This window comes from Gymnodraco acuticeps, unplaced genomic scaffold (genome assembly GCF_902827175.1).
Source record: "Gymnodraco acuticeps unplaced genomic scaffold, fGymAcu1.1, whole genome shotgun sequence".
Lineage (NCBI taxonomy): Eukaryota > Metazoa > Chordata > Actinopteri > Perciformes > Bathydraconidae > Gymnodraco > Gymnodraco acuticeps.
In genome coordinates, this window is record NW_022992250.1 from 3,626,128 (window position 1) to 3,638,367 (window position 12,240).

The 12,240-nt window shown below is 40.4% G+C and overlaps 2 protein-coding genes across 3 annotated transcripts in view; one reads left to right on the forward strand and one right to left on the reverse strand.

Annotated features, from left to right (window-relative positions):
• sept8a (septin 8a) overlaps positions 1 to 4,835 on the reverse strand; it is a 45,372-nt gene extending 40,537 nt beyond the window's left edge. Inside the window, exon 1 of one of the 2 annotated variants that reach the window (XM_034206727.1) lies at positions 4,555 to 4,835. In XM_034206727.1, the coding sequence (XP_034062618.1) occupies positions 4,555 to 4,584 (30 nt within the window). In that variant the 5' untranslated portion in view covers positions 4,585 to 4,835. The remainder of the gene's footprint in view (positions 1 to 4,554) is intronic. The other variant, XM_034206728.1, reaches the window with a different exon arrangement.
• Positions 4,836 to 7,065: 2,230 nt separating this feature from the next.
• On the forward strand, positions 7,066 to 9,224 carry LOC117540205 (ankyrin repeat domain-containing protein SOWAHA-like). Its single transcript, XM_034206764.1, has one exon. The coding sequence runs from the start codon at positions 7,197 to 7,199 to the stop codon at positions 8,628 to 8,630; it is 1,434 nt and encodes a 477-aa protein (XP_034062655.1). The 5' UTR covers positions 7,066 to 7,196; the 3' UTR covers positions 8,631 to 9,224.
• The last annotated feature ends 3,016 nt before the right edge of the window (positions 9,225 to 12,240 follow it).

Genomic DNA, 12,240 nt, shown 5'->3' on the forward strand with positions numbered 1-12,240 from the left:
CTCCGTGTCGCTGCGGCACAGGGATTTATGTTTTTCAAAAAATAATCGCGTTACAATCATGTCAGGTTTTTGGTGGATTTAATTAAGTCTTGGATTGCAAAGTATGAATGTCCTCTAGCAATTTCCAGACGATATATACTTGTGTAAAGTTTGTGAAGGCAGGAGGAAAAAAGCTTCCGCGATCACCGTCTCCTCTCCGTTCCTCCAAACCCCGCCCTGAAAATAATGAGTGACAGGCTGATAATGACCCGATAGAAACTTTATTATTCACTTAATCACTGAGATATAATGAAGCTAATTTAATCTCATACATTCATGGGATTAATGTAACAGTAAAACAGAATGTAAGTGTGCACCCACATGCACTATTTTTGTTTGTATATGCTGTTGTAAATACTCCTGTTGTCTGCTGTGTTCAGACTCAAGTCCTGTGTGTGATGCCACATTCAGGACATTCAGTGTCCTTTTTTTTAACAGAAGACCGTAGCTAGAAGCTGCAGCTAGACTGCAGAAGCATTAGTTTTTTGTTTTTGAGGATGGAACAACTTCACACACAGATATAGGGAAGCTAGACCTATACAATTCATTTATTTTGGTTTATAAATGAATGTCAAGACATTTATGTTATTGATTTCTGAAGCACTTTCTAAATAATAAAAAGAGAGTTCATATGTATTTACTGCATGTATGCATTGATGAAAAATAAGCCATGTGCAGTAATATAGAAAATTGAGGATGCAACGCATTGGTATGAATCGTGATGCATCGGGATGCATCGGGATATCGAATTGAATCGAATCGTTGACAGGATAATCGTAATCGAATCGTGAGACCAGTGAAGATGCACAGCCCTAATACGGACCCAGACCTATAATCAATACATTAATAGGGGATTTCAATTTTGACGGGGCGATTCTATTTTAACCGCCACCGACAGGGGGCGAAAGAGACGAGTGAGCGATACAGGGAGAGAAACACAGAAGAAGAGACGAGAGCGCGGCAGAGAGAAGCGGAGAGGAAAGTGAGTGAAGAGAATAATTAGCGATACAGGGAGAGAAGCGGAGAGGAGATTGAACAGGAGTGTTAGCGGCAGACAGGGAGAGACAAATAATGACACATGGCGCTCTCCAAGAAGAGGAAAGTGGACAGTGAGAACAGAGCTTTTAACCCTGAGTGGACTCATTCATGTTCATCCTGCCCACTGGGAGCACAGAACCAGTGTGTCTCATTTGTTCAGAGACCGTGGCGCTCATTAAAAGTGCCAAAACGCCACTATGAGACAAAACACAAAGTGTTTGACCAAACATTCCCTCTCAAGTCAGAACTGAGGTCACACAAAATAAGCAGTCTCAGAGCCCGATATGATCAGTCCACCAGGATCAAAATTAAAACTAAATATCGTTCCAGCGCAGGCTAACCGTGGCTAACCAACCTGCATGTGTGTATGAGAATGGCCCTGACACCATTTCAGCCCAGATTTAAACTCCTGGCAGGACAAGCTCCAGCTCAATTCTCACACTGAATTAAAAAAAAGCGAGTGAGGGACTGCAATATAAGAGGTAAAGAAAGAGAAACTTTAAAACTGTTCAATTGTTATGATATGTAAAGACTGATATTGTTCTATAATCGGCTGAAACTGTTAAGTCATGATGTGAAACGGTTAACAAAGAAAAAGGGAAACTCAAGCTGCTGCTACACTTTGTTTTATTTATCTAAAATTAAGCACTTTTAAGATGCATATATTTTTAAAAGCCATTTTATTTATTTTCTCTATTTTATTTTAAATGCAGCCCGAGAGGAACATTACACATATCCACAGTACTTAAGTAATGTTAATTGACAATAAATAGTTGTTTTTGAATTGTACTTTCTTTCTTTGATTGGCAGTCAGTTGTTGATTACATGCAGACGTTGATAAAGCTACAGGTCACTTCAATATATATCACACTAATTCATGAAGCAAGTTAGACAGTTTGATGTTCTGGACCTTTGCATGGGGACATTTTCTCTAACTGGACTTCGTTGAATTTTAGTTGAATACCCCTGATCTAGACTCTCTTCTAGACTCTTTTTGGATGCAGTAAATCCTGCTTTCATTTTGTCATGCTATGATTACTCAAAAGAAGATGGAAAAACAAGAGATGTCATTCATCATGTGCTCATGTTGTTTTGACTACAGTAAGCAAATGCATTTTTCCCCCATTGTGTTTCTTGTGTCGTTTCCCCCCCTGCTTGAGCCATGTCAGCATTCACATGCCTCGTGAAAGTTGCATGTCTCAGAATCCAAAAATAATTGAAGAAATGTGACTCCATGCAGCCTTTGTTCTGTTCATACAATGTGAAGCAAATTTGCATGAAATGTAAAGCACTTGAAGCTGTAAAGCCTTTCAACAGCACACATGACTGTCGATATATTTTCACTGGGTGCTGAAATGATTAAACATAAAAGGAATAAGGTATAACTTCCAGGCTATGCCAACAGCTGTTCAATGCGGACTACGTTGTATGGTGAACTTTGCATTCTTTGTTCAAACTGAATTATGGAATTTCAATATCAAAACATAGCTGCCTCTAAATATTCATTCATACTTTTCCAACAATATTTAATGAGCTATTTTAATTCTAAAGCATTACTATTACTCTCCAAACATGTCTTCTGAGCATGACTGAATCTATAGATGGATATTGACTCAACAGAGACGCTGCAGCTTGGCTGTCATCATTCATCTACAACATCTGATTTGACACGCTCGCCTTTAGGCTGTTGTGGCCAGTATGTTCTATACATACAGCCAACATCACTGCTGACAGTCAGTGCAGTCAACCTGCAGTCCGTTGTGAGCAGCTGAACAACAGGAATGCGTTTCAAATGAAGAAATGCAGTCTGAATAAAGCACACATTTAGATCATATATTCACCCTCTGCACAAACAAGCAAAAGCTGCCTTTTTAAAGTGCAAAGCAACTTGCCACATAATTCCTCACTCCTTGTCTCCTGCCTCTAAGTAATTTATGAAGCTAATTTCATTTTATGCATGCAGGCCTCACGGGAGAGACAATAATCTTTGGGGTCAGTAAGCAGCACTGTACATGCTAAATATGTTGTAGGGCATTTCATTACATAACCATTTAAATGAACAGCATCATGTTCTATACTAAGTACACACTCTATAATGCAATCAATGAGGGAAAACAATAGATGGGTAGTTGCCTCCATTGATCGCCATGTGCGAGTCTGTCCTAGAAAGTTATACCAAATCTACGATATACGATGGATGAGGGTCAACAGCGCAACCAACCACACATCCCTATCAATGATTTAACATAATTAACAGCGTGCCCGTTACACAACCTGCAAGGCGAGTAACTTTGTTCAATACAGTCCAATTTAGTTCAGAAAATTAGGCAGGAAGTCGGACAGACAGCCAGGACACTGTGCTAACAATGTTGTTCAACTGGCCTGTTTCACTGCAATATCAGCATTATCCTTGGCAACCTGCATCCCCTCTTGGACACCTTCCTAATTTAAGAAATGCCAAGAGTGCAATATCATATGCTCCTTTTTTGGATCCTTTCTTCCAAGACGTGTTACACCAAGAGGTGGTAGGAGTGGCCCTGGAGTGTGTTCTTAATCTCTTTATCCCTAAAACTCTGTGTGCTTACTGTCCAATTCACCACCCCAGGGATTTCTTCAAGCATCTGACAAAAAGTTAATCACCCGAATTAAATCCCCTCCTGTGTATACGCCTCGTCACCATAATTTTGGCTTTTGAAATGCTTTGTTGTGTGAATTATTGACATACTTGAGGGCTGACTCTCTTACTCTATGCTATTTTCGTAAACCTGTATTGCATGAACTGTAACACACCGGACCTGACTGACAACAGGGCTTGTCACAATTAATAAAATGCAGGATACATTCCACTCTCATCTGATAGTATGACCCAACCTAATGCAAATGCAATGTAATGAGAGCTGGTTTAGCATATGGCTGGTAAAACTAAAATGGCATGTTGTGTAAACATCACATTACGAGACAACAGAAGTGAAGTTTAATTACCCTAAGAGGAAGTTACATTGAAACACATGTCAGGGCTCAGCACACTGTAGTAACTGCTATCTACTGTACATGTAGATATTAAATACAGCATGGTATTTTATAGCGTCAAATACACTTATAATAGTAGCCTTTCTAACTGTGTTACGTTTACGACCACCCCTAATAACGTCAATAGTAAACAGTTGAATACGCCCATAAGCAATACATACTAAGATATAGAAAGACAGAACAATACCAAACAGGACACGACAAATATATAGTAAACAATATGCAGGGTCATCTTAATTGGTCTAAAATAAAAACCACTCCATCACAGAAATCACTTCCACCATCTCGGCCACATTACAGGCTTCCCAAGCGGGGGAGGCTTAGCTTCACAGCAGCTAACACACACACACACTTTTACTAATCACTACCAAGTATTCCTGCAGCTACACATGCAATATTTTCGGTTGCTATGGACCCAAAAAAAGGAACCCCGTGGCTTTTACTTACCGAAAACACGTCAACATCTGTGGCAGCCATGGTGGTGGAATGTATGGTGTGGGTGTGCTGGGCTGACTGAGCAGAAAGGGAGCAGCCCTCGTCTCTCCGTACTGCTAAACTACTGAGCCGTTGACAGAGATAGGAAGAGAGCGACACAAGACGGAGAGGAGCTGCTAACTGGACAGGGAGGCTACTAAGCTAGGCGTCAAGAGGACTCCCTGCTACTTCACTTCTGCTTCGCTCAGACAGGCGTATTCATCGTTTATTTTCGTCAATTCGACTTTGACAAGAGAGGGAAAGTAATGTGTTATTAATATTTACTATCTATCTTGGGAGCGAAGGACAATTAGTCGGTTAAAAAAGTCGATAAACAGACGTAACAGCGGTTCGGCAGGTTTGTCAGTTATGCGCATGCGTACTAATGCGCAGCGTGTGTCATACAGTTAACGAACAATCGCGATTTATTTCATTAAGATTCTGTTTTATTCCCCATATAAAAGTCCCTCCGTAATAAATGTTTATATATCTTTAATTTGGAGCAGTTTAAATAGCCTCGAGGTGTTTTCGCTGTCAAAGTGTATGCGTACGTTAGAGTAGGAGGAGAACTGTCTTGACGTCCATGTTAGATCTTTGAGTGGGTCAGATGTGTTCCAATATGGCCACTTCTTGGGAACTCCCATTCACAATCGTTCACAACCCAGGAATGTCATGTTGCATGCATTACAAGTCAGAACATGAGCTAACAGCACCGCAGATCGACAGAGGCAGAGCACAAATATGTGTGTCAGCGGGAGAGATAGTAAAACACCTAATCACCGCTTCAGTGTAGACAACTATGTCTGCTTGTGCCGTTTTCTAGAGAGTGCATCAATATGTAAAGGTCCCATGTCATGGCCATTTCTACTGATCATAATTCCATTGTTGAGGCATACTAAAATAGATTTATACTGTGCAATTTTCCAAACTCACATTGGTTTCTCATACAGCATCTCTGTATAGTATGTGTATTCACTCTGTAAATGGCTTGTTGGAGCTCCTGCCCCCTCCCTGTGAGCCCAGTGTGCTCTGATTGGTCGCGACGTTGAGAGGCTCGTTGCTGCTGCAAGCTGCTGCGAGGAGCAGACAGGCTTCCATGTCGGCGATACAGCGAGAACAAGTTAGACTCATCCTGAGCACACAAACATTCACAGCCGAAGTAAAAACAATAAGTGTGGCTTGATATTGAGTAAGAAAAATGCTGTGAGCATGGGTCTGCGGAGAGCATTTCTCCGCGATCCCAACGTAGTAGCCCGAAAAACGTTTACCCATTTAAACAGTCATGGTAGATACCTTGTTTGTTTTAAACATCATAAATACACAAACAACAATGAATACTTAGGTTGTGTATACCCGAATCTCCCGCTGGTCCAAACAAAGTAGGAACCGCATCGTTCTTCAGTGCCCTACGCTGTATATCCGGCATGAATTGCTGAAAGGTTTGGGAAGCTTTGTTTCGTGAAAGGCTGGCAGAGGGTGTGGCCTCTCTGGGTATCCCCACGTCAGAGTACCCAGGAAGTAAACAATGGAAAATGAGAAATCTCTAACGAGGCCTTTTGGGGAGGTATTTTCTGTGTTAGAGTTTTACTCCCTACAGGGTCTACTTTGAGGGTTTTGACTCTGCAGACCGTTTACATGCATAAAAACCTTCATAACACGGGACGGGTAATAACCGGAAAAGCATGACATGGGACCTTTAAATTATTAAATGAGGTCACATTGTACAGGAGTGAGAGTCAGCCATTCAGATAAGGCAATCTGATACTGCTCCAATATTGTGTTTAATTAACTCCTATTATAATCAGTGTTTATGTTGTTGTGTGTATTGTAGCCTACTGTGTAGCTGGTACCTTTGGGACGTGTACATTATATTCACAGATTTATGCTGGCATCCAGCTTACATTAAACATTTACAACTTTGTGTTTGTGTGTTTAGGGGCCCCACCAATTATTGATGTTAAGGGCTGTATTTTATATCTTAGACTTTAGTAAAGCATGGTTATATTTGGGCAAAAAAACGTTGTTGAAAATGTTTACATTTGCCATTTAATAATGTGTTTCCCCTGCACCATTTCTTAATGATCTTACTGTCTTTAATTGTTGTATAGCACTTTGAATTGTCGTGTTGAAAGGTGCTATAAATAAACTTGCCTTGCTTTTGAATAAAAGTAGACTTTTTAATTATTATTCTTATTATTCTTGCAATTATTATGTGCATAACTTATCATGGGGAAAAGTGTATGTGGTCTTTGGGGTAGGCATTTTGAAGCTGATAAAAACACATGTTCTTGTTTAATACATTTATTGTACATTTATTTGATTTATTTTACATTTGTTTTAATTTATTTTTTATTTTATTAGAGAAATTAAGGTGATATTATTAGTCTTCAATTGTAATCTCGCAGCCACTTTGTCTTTAGAAAAAAATATGCATGTATTATTCAGATTGTGTCCACGTCTGCGCGTTCTCCCGGAAAAGACTCCTCCAGGTGGGGAGGAGAGAAGTGCGCGGCCAGGTGAGGCTGTACTCTCACAGGACAAAGGTAACAGTAACAGGGCGGCTGTGGGAGGTAGAAGTTCTAACTTTTATCCACGTAAATCATACAGATTAAATCATGATTTTGACGCAAGAATCCGTCCTTTCTCTGCTGATAGCGGAGGGGGGCCAAGTGAAGAAATCCGACTTGGTGGGTAAATTCAAAGACTCCATAAACTGCGAAGATTCCGCAGAGAAAGAACAGAACAAGGAGCTTTTCAAGACTTTCGTTAACAATGTCGCTTTCGTCAAAGAAATCGACGGTGTCCGGTACGTTGTCGTCAGGAAAACGTATCAGCACTTCCTGGACGGTGCCCAGACCGAACAGATCCGTGTGGAGAAGAGTGCAAATAAAGAGATCCCGCAGACAGGTGAGCAGCAGCGCCCACCTGTGCAGGGTGAGGAGACTGGAGGCTCTGAGGAGGCAGCAGGAGGGGAGAGATCAGTTGTTTCCGAGCCTGATCAAGAAGATAAAAGTGAATTAAGTGACAATCCTACCGAAATACTTTATTCTATACAGCAGGCACTGCAAAGAAGCAAATGTACAAGTGTTAGAATTAAAAGAGTGCTAAACTTTGAGATCCAGAAGCAGGAAACAAATGAAGATTCAAGAGGAAGCAGGGTAAATGAGCCCACCAGGATCCAGAGCAAACCATATGCCTTACCTCTGAGGATGCCACCCAGCACTACAATGGTGGAGATCAGAAAACTAAAATTAGACCCAGATGATCCTCCTAAAAGCCCGAAGCTGGACTCCTTCAGGAACAAGAGAAGTTCAGCGGAGACGGACAGTAGCATTAGCTCGCCCCAGCTGAGGAGGTCAGTGAAGAGCACCAAGGCGTCAGAGGTTCAGGAGACAAGGGGCCCCTCTCTGTTTCCCTTGGAGCAAGCTGAGCATGAATGGCTGGTCAAGTGTGCCGCCGGTCACTGGAGCCAAGTTTACGGCCTGCTGCTGAGAGACAACCAACTGGCCGAGAAGAGGGACTTCATGTCAGGGTTCACCGCTCTGCACTGGGCAGCCAAATGTGGGAACAGTGAAATGCTTGTGAATATTATTGACCTATCCAGGCAAGGAGGAGTGGACATTGACATTAATGCGAAAACACATGGAGGTTACACTCCGTTGCACATTGCCGCTTTGCATGATCAGGAGTACATCATGGCCATGCTGGTGGGGGAACACGGTGCCGATCCAAGAATTAGGGACAACTGCGGAAAGAAGGCCTACCACTATCTGCACGGGGGCATCTCTGAGACAGTGAGAGAGATGCTGGGTGAACCCAAAGTTCAAAAGGCTCCGGACATAGTGCAAATTGAGAAAGAAGAGCTGGATCTGTTCCCGGATCTCTCAAAGGGCCTGCATTCAATAAGCCGCCTCTTCAATCCCAATGTCATGGGCACCAAGAAGAAGCACAAGCAGAGGTCAGGATTTTACTCCCTGAGCGAAGACCCCATCGAGGAACGAGAAGACAGCAGCTTGAGACAGAGAGTCATATCAGATGCTTTTATGTAAATAATGTCTTGTCTTGTTCTCATGTGGATTTAGAGCCACACATCCGATTCTTGACTGACATTCATCTGATTTTCAGGCTTTCTTCAACAATGACAACAACTAAAAACAGTTGTTTGCTTTATTCATATGACTAAATGAGGTCACAAAAAAGTTGTTTGCTTTATTCATATTTTTTGACTTTTCTTTTGGCATAAAATATGAAAAACTAATATGCATGGTTTACTGATTATGACTGAGAGACAGATTTGTTGTTACATATGTTACGTTTCTGAGTTATATCTAATGGTAGAGTTTACAGGTGTGAACAAAACATGATTCAGAGTTTTCTTATTACTCACCGTCTGTGGTCCGTCGAATGTGTCATTTTAATCTTCAGACATGGAAACTGAGCTAAACACTGATGATGTTTAATTACTGATTATGATTTCCTGTTTGTTTGAATGAAGAGTCAAATTTGTTTTCCAGTCGCATCTGCATTTCAGAAAAAAACTGCATATTTTCTTCCACTGCCTGTAAAATATATAGTTCCATTTGTTGTGATTGTAAATCAACTGCGATGCATTTCATGAGAAATAAATCAGACACTTATTTTAACAAAGTTTGCATGCATTCATTACGTCTGTTAACAGGAAATCAATCTATGACCAATGCATTCTATTTCTGAGGTAGCGAACAGATCACGACAGGACTTGTGTGTTTTCCCCTTTGACTAACTGATATGAACTTATGTAATGAAGCAGTCATCCTTTTTGATTTCCACGGGCAAACATGCCCAAACTAAATTGAAGATGTGATGACATATGGGTGACTAAAACTTTTAAAAGCAACTAAATAAATACAATAAAAAAAATGGGTGCCTCTGAGGAGGATTTAGGGGACTTGGTACCTCTCAGCTTCGAGATGAATTATTAAACACTGCTAAGCATTTTAGAGAGGCACACAACTCACTGCAATTTCCTGGAAGAAAACAAAAACTGGATTTCCTGGATTGTAAAATATTTGACTAGCATAGGCAAAGTGCATGTTCATTAAGAGGTTTGCAGGTGCTCCATAAATCATTACAGTGCCAAAACTTCTCTGAAATGTGGCCTGGATCCATCTTCAGGGCTTGTTGAGACAGCTGTGATTCAGCCACATGAGCAGCTGACTGGGAATGAGTGTGTTTGCATGTGGGTGACTGAAAGTGTGGGGTAATGCTGCCTGGTTTCCTGTCTGTCATGGTTTCTTGTTCCTAGTTGAAAAAAGGAAAAATCAAAGTAAGGCTTTATATGTGTCTAAAAATCTAATGGTTAGTTTCCGAAATCATGGCAAAAGTTGAAGAAGTGTTGTTCGGAAATGTTCTGTGGTCAGCCGCTTCTCAGACTGTGTGTCTTGTTCCCGCCTCGAGTCACCTCCCTCTGTGTCTTTAACGTTACATGATGTCACTTCCCCAGCAGCGTACATTGTCTCATGTCAAGACGATGTTTCATCTCCGTGCCTCATGGTTTTAGTAAGCAAATGTTCTCTGCCACTGCTGCTGCTGAGGAGAAAGGTCAATAAGGTCAAGAACAAGACCCAGAGCGGTGGAGAAAGAACTTAAATCCTTCAGATAAAACAAGCAGAAATACCATCATTTATAGGAAACTGTTTGTGCAATGATCATTTTTTTTTTAAATATGGAAAATATTGTAAATGTGAATGTCAACCTAAAATGCTAAAAGTACAGATGCTCAATTTACTGGGTGATAGTTTAAACTTTAAAATGCATCACAGTGGAGTTAAAGAGAAATTCTTATATTGTGGTTCAGTGTGGCAACATGATATCATACTACTTGAGGATTAGTTACTACAAGCCTCTCTGAATCTGCACTTGCAATAAAGGACATTTTCTCAGTACCACAAACAACATATTAGATAAATTGTGCTAGTTTGACATTTAGAAAATGTGCTCTTGCTAGGATAGATGACAACATTAGTAAATATTTATCTTCTCATTTCATTCTCTGCAAGACATTTTCGAATATATTCCAACTATCCCAACTGTTTAGTGATCTATGGCTTAATATCTACTGATTTGATCAGGATTTTTCATTAATTGGTCTTCTCCTCATAGTCAAGTATTGGTTACAACCCAGTGGACATCTCTGTATTTGTAAAGTAAAGTTAACCACACAACATCAAAAAGGCCTGCCAGGCATATTCTGGTAAGAGAACACCACATGAACCTGTTTTTGTAAAGTATAAGTTGTCATGTAATTGAAGCTGGTAGTGAAATATAACGTGGAACGTTTTTTTTTTATTGTAAACCATTATCCCATGTGTGTTTTATGTGGTTATAGCAGGTCTTAAGTTAGGTTAATCAGAGCTGCATGCGTTCCAACAGCAACATCCACTGTAACACGAAGAAGCGATAAATCTTGGTGATATAAAACGAGCACAGGCTCGAGTACGAAGCCTTGTCAGTCTTTATAAGTGAATGTTTAATGACTGGTAGGAGGAAGAAACTCAAGGTGTGCTGACATTCCTGCTGGTGGAGAGTTCAGGGTTCAGGTTTAAAAATGAACTTTGGAGCCACTAATCTGAGCACCTGGCAGAGTAATCACTGAGTCATCGACATGATCTTCAAATCCTGTGAAATAAAACAGGGTCCATTTAACATTATAAAAAATAAACACCTAAATGGTAGGCTACAGGTGTTGCTTCAAAATTAGAGTGTTATGTTTCATCCACCATTTTCTTTTTCCCTGCCTCACTGTTGAGATCTAGTCAGTAATTATCAGCTGCAACGCTCCTTATTACTCAGTACTGTGACGGAACTAATGTCTTTACACCACCCTGTTCCCTACTGTTTTTTATCTGCAGCCTACACCCTAAATACTCCATCACTAACACTGCCTTTGTAATAATGCCCAACCTAATTTCCATACAATTAGAGACTGACAAAGATCTTTGAGAATTCCTAGAGTTGTGTTTAATGTCCCTGCTACATTCTGTGGGAATGTTATTCAAAGTGTTTAATGAGTAGAGTAAGATAAGTGCTGTCTGTTGTCTCTCGCTGACCTATTGGAGTTTCATCTTGTCTTTCCAACTTGAAATCATTTTTCTTTTTCCGTGTCAATTATTTTAATAAGTAGCCTATTGTTATTGCTGACAAACAGACGGGACAGCATTCCTCTGTGAGGCTGAACGTGAGGGCAAATATGCATGAAAGGGACAAAAGAGAGACAGTGTTCTGAAAATATGAGCCTGCGACGCATCATTTAGAGTAAGATAAAATAGAACTTTATTGATCCCAATTTGAGAAATGTAACTCAGCAAGAAAGCGATGTTTTATAAAAGTCAAACTATTCCTTTTAACTTTTTCTCATAGTAGGCCTACATAGCGTACGGCAGCTGGTTAGCTTAGTTTAGCATACAGACTATGATAGAGCGGAACAGATAGCATAGCTCCATCCACAGGTAACACAATTACCAATTCAACACTTTGTATCTTGTTTGTTTGATTGTCAAACTAACTACCTACTTATTCAGATATTACAATTGATTAAAAAAGCTTTAGAGGTGTTTGCAGGTGGGTTTGGATTTATTTGGTGAAGCTAGCAATTTAAAGTTAACCATGTTGTGTCCAGTT